The sequence below is a fragment of the Protomyctophum parallelum genome, assembly GCF_964188405.1.
Source record: "Protomyctophum parallelum genome assembly, chromosome: 16".
In the NCBI taxonomy this organism is placed as follows: domain Eukaryota; kingdom Metazoa; phylum Chordata; class Actinopteri; order Myctophiformes; family Myctophidae; genus Protomyctophum; species Protomyctophum parallelum.
Genome location: NC_139711.1, coordinates 42,141,294 through 42,143,793, shown reverse-complemented (window position 1 = coordinate 42,143,793; position 2,500 = coordinate 42,141,294). Strand labels below are relative to the sequence as shown.

The window sequence follows — 2,500 nt, the reverse complement described above, 5'->3', positions numbered from 1 at the left end:
TCTGAATAACCCAGACCGATATAAAGACACACTGAATAACCCAGACCGATATAAAGACACACTGAATAACCCAGACCGATATAAAGACACACTGAATAACCCAGACCGATATAAAGACACACTGAATAACCCAGACCGATATAAAGACACACTCTGAATAACCCAGACCGATATAAAGACACACTGAATAACCCAGACCGATATAAAGACACACTGAATAACCCAGACCGATATAAAGACACACTGAATAACCCAGACCGATATAAATCACTCAGTCGGACGATCCGAGGTTCCGTTCGCAGACTGAGCATAACCTCAACATAGTCCCCATTTATATAAAAAAAAAAACATCGCCTCCAACGTCCCTATATCTGTACGAGAGGAAGGAAGTCTGTCCAGCCATCAACCAGTTCCTGTTACATTCAAAGATTTATAGGATGAGCTTTTTCCTTGTGGTTATCATATACCTTGTGGAGAATCTGCGCGCAGATTTGAAAATAAAACTAAATAAAGAAACAAAACAGTAAATCTGTAAATAACCGTATGTTTGTACTCATACTTATTTTTGCACAAATTGCAAAAAAATTTGCACAAATTGCACTGTATACTGTATACCAGTTTGGTCTTACTGCACAGATGTACAATAAGAAGCATACTGTAGAGAGGCGGATAGTTACTTAAAAGAGAAAATAGAAGTACTGATTTTAGGATTCAATCAAAACTGTTGGATGGAAAAAGCTTTGAAACACCCATGCTTTGAAACACGCTTGTAGAATCATGCCATCATGAATGAATGAATAGTTTATTCATTCCAAATATCTTTTGTTGGACCAAACAATTTCTTGTGAATATTTGTCCTGATTGTACACTCAGTACATGATCCTATAGGTCCACCCCAAATGACCTTGACCTTGCTTATCCAAAAGCCACAAACTGTTGAACAAAAAGTGACAATAATATTTCAACACTTAGTCGACATATTCAAGGATCTGGGAAGTGCATGCAGCCTCTCCCTGACAGTAGTTACTTATCACAGCATATCCGTTATAAATTCCAAGTAGGTATTGTTTGCTTTGACGTGGGAACTGTATGTACTGTTACAGTACATATTACTATGTCGGGTTGCGGGGGCAACTATTTCAGAGACTTCCCTTTTCTCATTAGCCACCATTTCCTCCTGGCGAACCCTGAGGTGTCCAAGGCCAGCATGGAGATACTGTATGATATCCACATCTCCTGCTGTACTTGAATTGTCCGGGGTTCCCCCCAGGGGTCGATAATTTGTACCGCTCGTCATCAAATGATTTGCTAAGAATGCCAGTGGCATGGTAACATGCATGGTGTGATGCAGGGGATGCAACTATTGCTGTGGGCCGTGTGCTGTGTCGAAAATATAAAGTAGCAGATCTAAGTTGTACAAGCCGCTCTACAATCTCCACGTTTGTAGGTCACTTGTGTGTGTGTGTGTGTGTGTGTGTATCGTTTCTGTCGGGTGCAAACTGCTGATATACTTCTCAGGATTCAAATTCAGAAGCATCAAAAGTATAGCAGATCTACAAGCTCAAAACGCTTGCCGATCTGTTACTTTTGATGCTTTCGTGTGACGCTGTGGTCATGTGATCAAGTAGGTCATCAATTTAACGAAAACATGTGTTGATAAGAGGTTTCTGCCCGACAGCACGATAATAATTGCTGTGTAGCGTTTTCTTTTTCTTTCTCTTTTTTTTCTATAGGTCAATGCTTTCTGAATGTCCTCTCTTCTCTTCTCTTCTCTTCTCTTCTCTCTTCTCTTCTCTTCTCTTCTCTTCTCTTCTCTTCTCTTCTCTTCTCTTCTCTTCTCTTCTCTTCTCTTCTCTTCTCTTCTCTCTCTTCTCTTCTCTTCTCTTCTCTTCTCTCCTCTTCCTCTTCCTCTTCCTCTCCTCACAGCCTCCTAAGAAGACCCTGGATGAGATACTTAACGAGAGCTATGATCAGGTAGAGTGCAGACACCACAGCAGTACGTTGTCACAATGTGGTAAAGTATTGAATAGTGGGTTCAAATCCACCATGCGTGCATTGTGCAAGCTCACAATCTATTTGAATTCCGGACTTTTATACAGAGTATTTCTACATTGCAGTATTGATACTTTTACTTAAGTTAGAAATACGAGTATTTTTTCCCCACCACTGTTGCTGCGGGTGTCAGTGTGTGTGTGTGTGTGTGTGTGTAACATTAGGACAGGTTAAGAATAATTCAGGATTGTTTTAGCGTGGCGTAGCTGCATGCTTGGTTGGGAGTCTGTGGGTGAGGCTCTGTGTTATTCCTGTCCATTCCGTCCTTCCTCTCCGTGTTTCCCCACACACCGCATGGAGGTTCTCTGTGCTCCTACACACCGCATGGAGGTTCTCTGTGCTCCTACACACCGCATGTAGGTTCTCTGTGCTCCTACACACCGCATGGAGGTTCTCTGTGCTCCTACACACCGCATGTAGGTTCTCTGTGCTCCTACACACCGCATGT

The 2,500-nt window shown here is 42.0% G+C and overlaps 1 protein-coding gene across 1 annotated transcript in view; it reads left to right on the top strand.

The window, feature by feature from the left end:
* LOC310873805 (uncharacterized protein) overlaps window positions 1-2,500 on the top strand; it is a 62,574-nt gene that overhangs the window by 26,423 nt on the left and 33,651 nt on the right. The window contains exon 11 of the mRNA XM_083786356.1: window positions 1,927-1,974. Coding sequence (XP_083642482.1) covers window positions 1,927-1,974 — 48 coding nt within the window. The remainder of the gene's footprint in view (window positions 1-1,926; window positions 1,975-2,500) is intronic.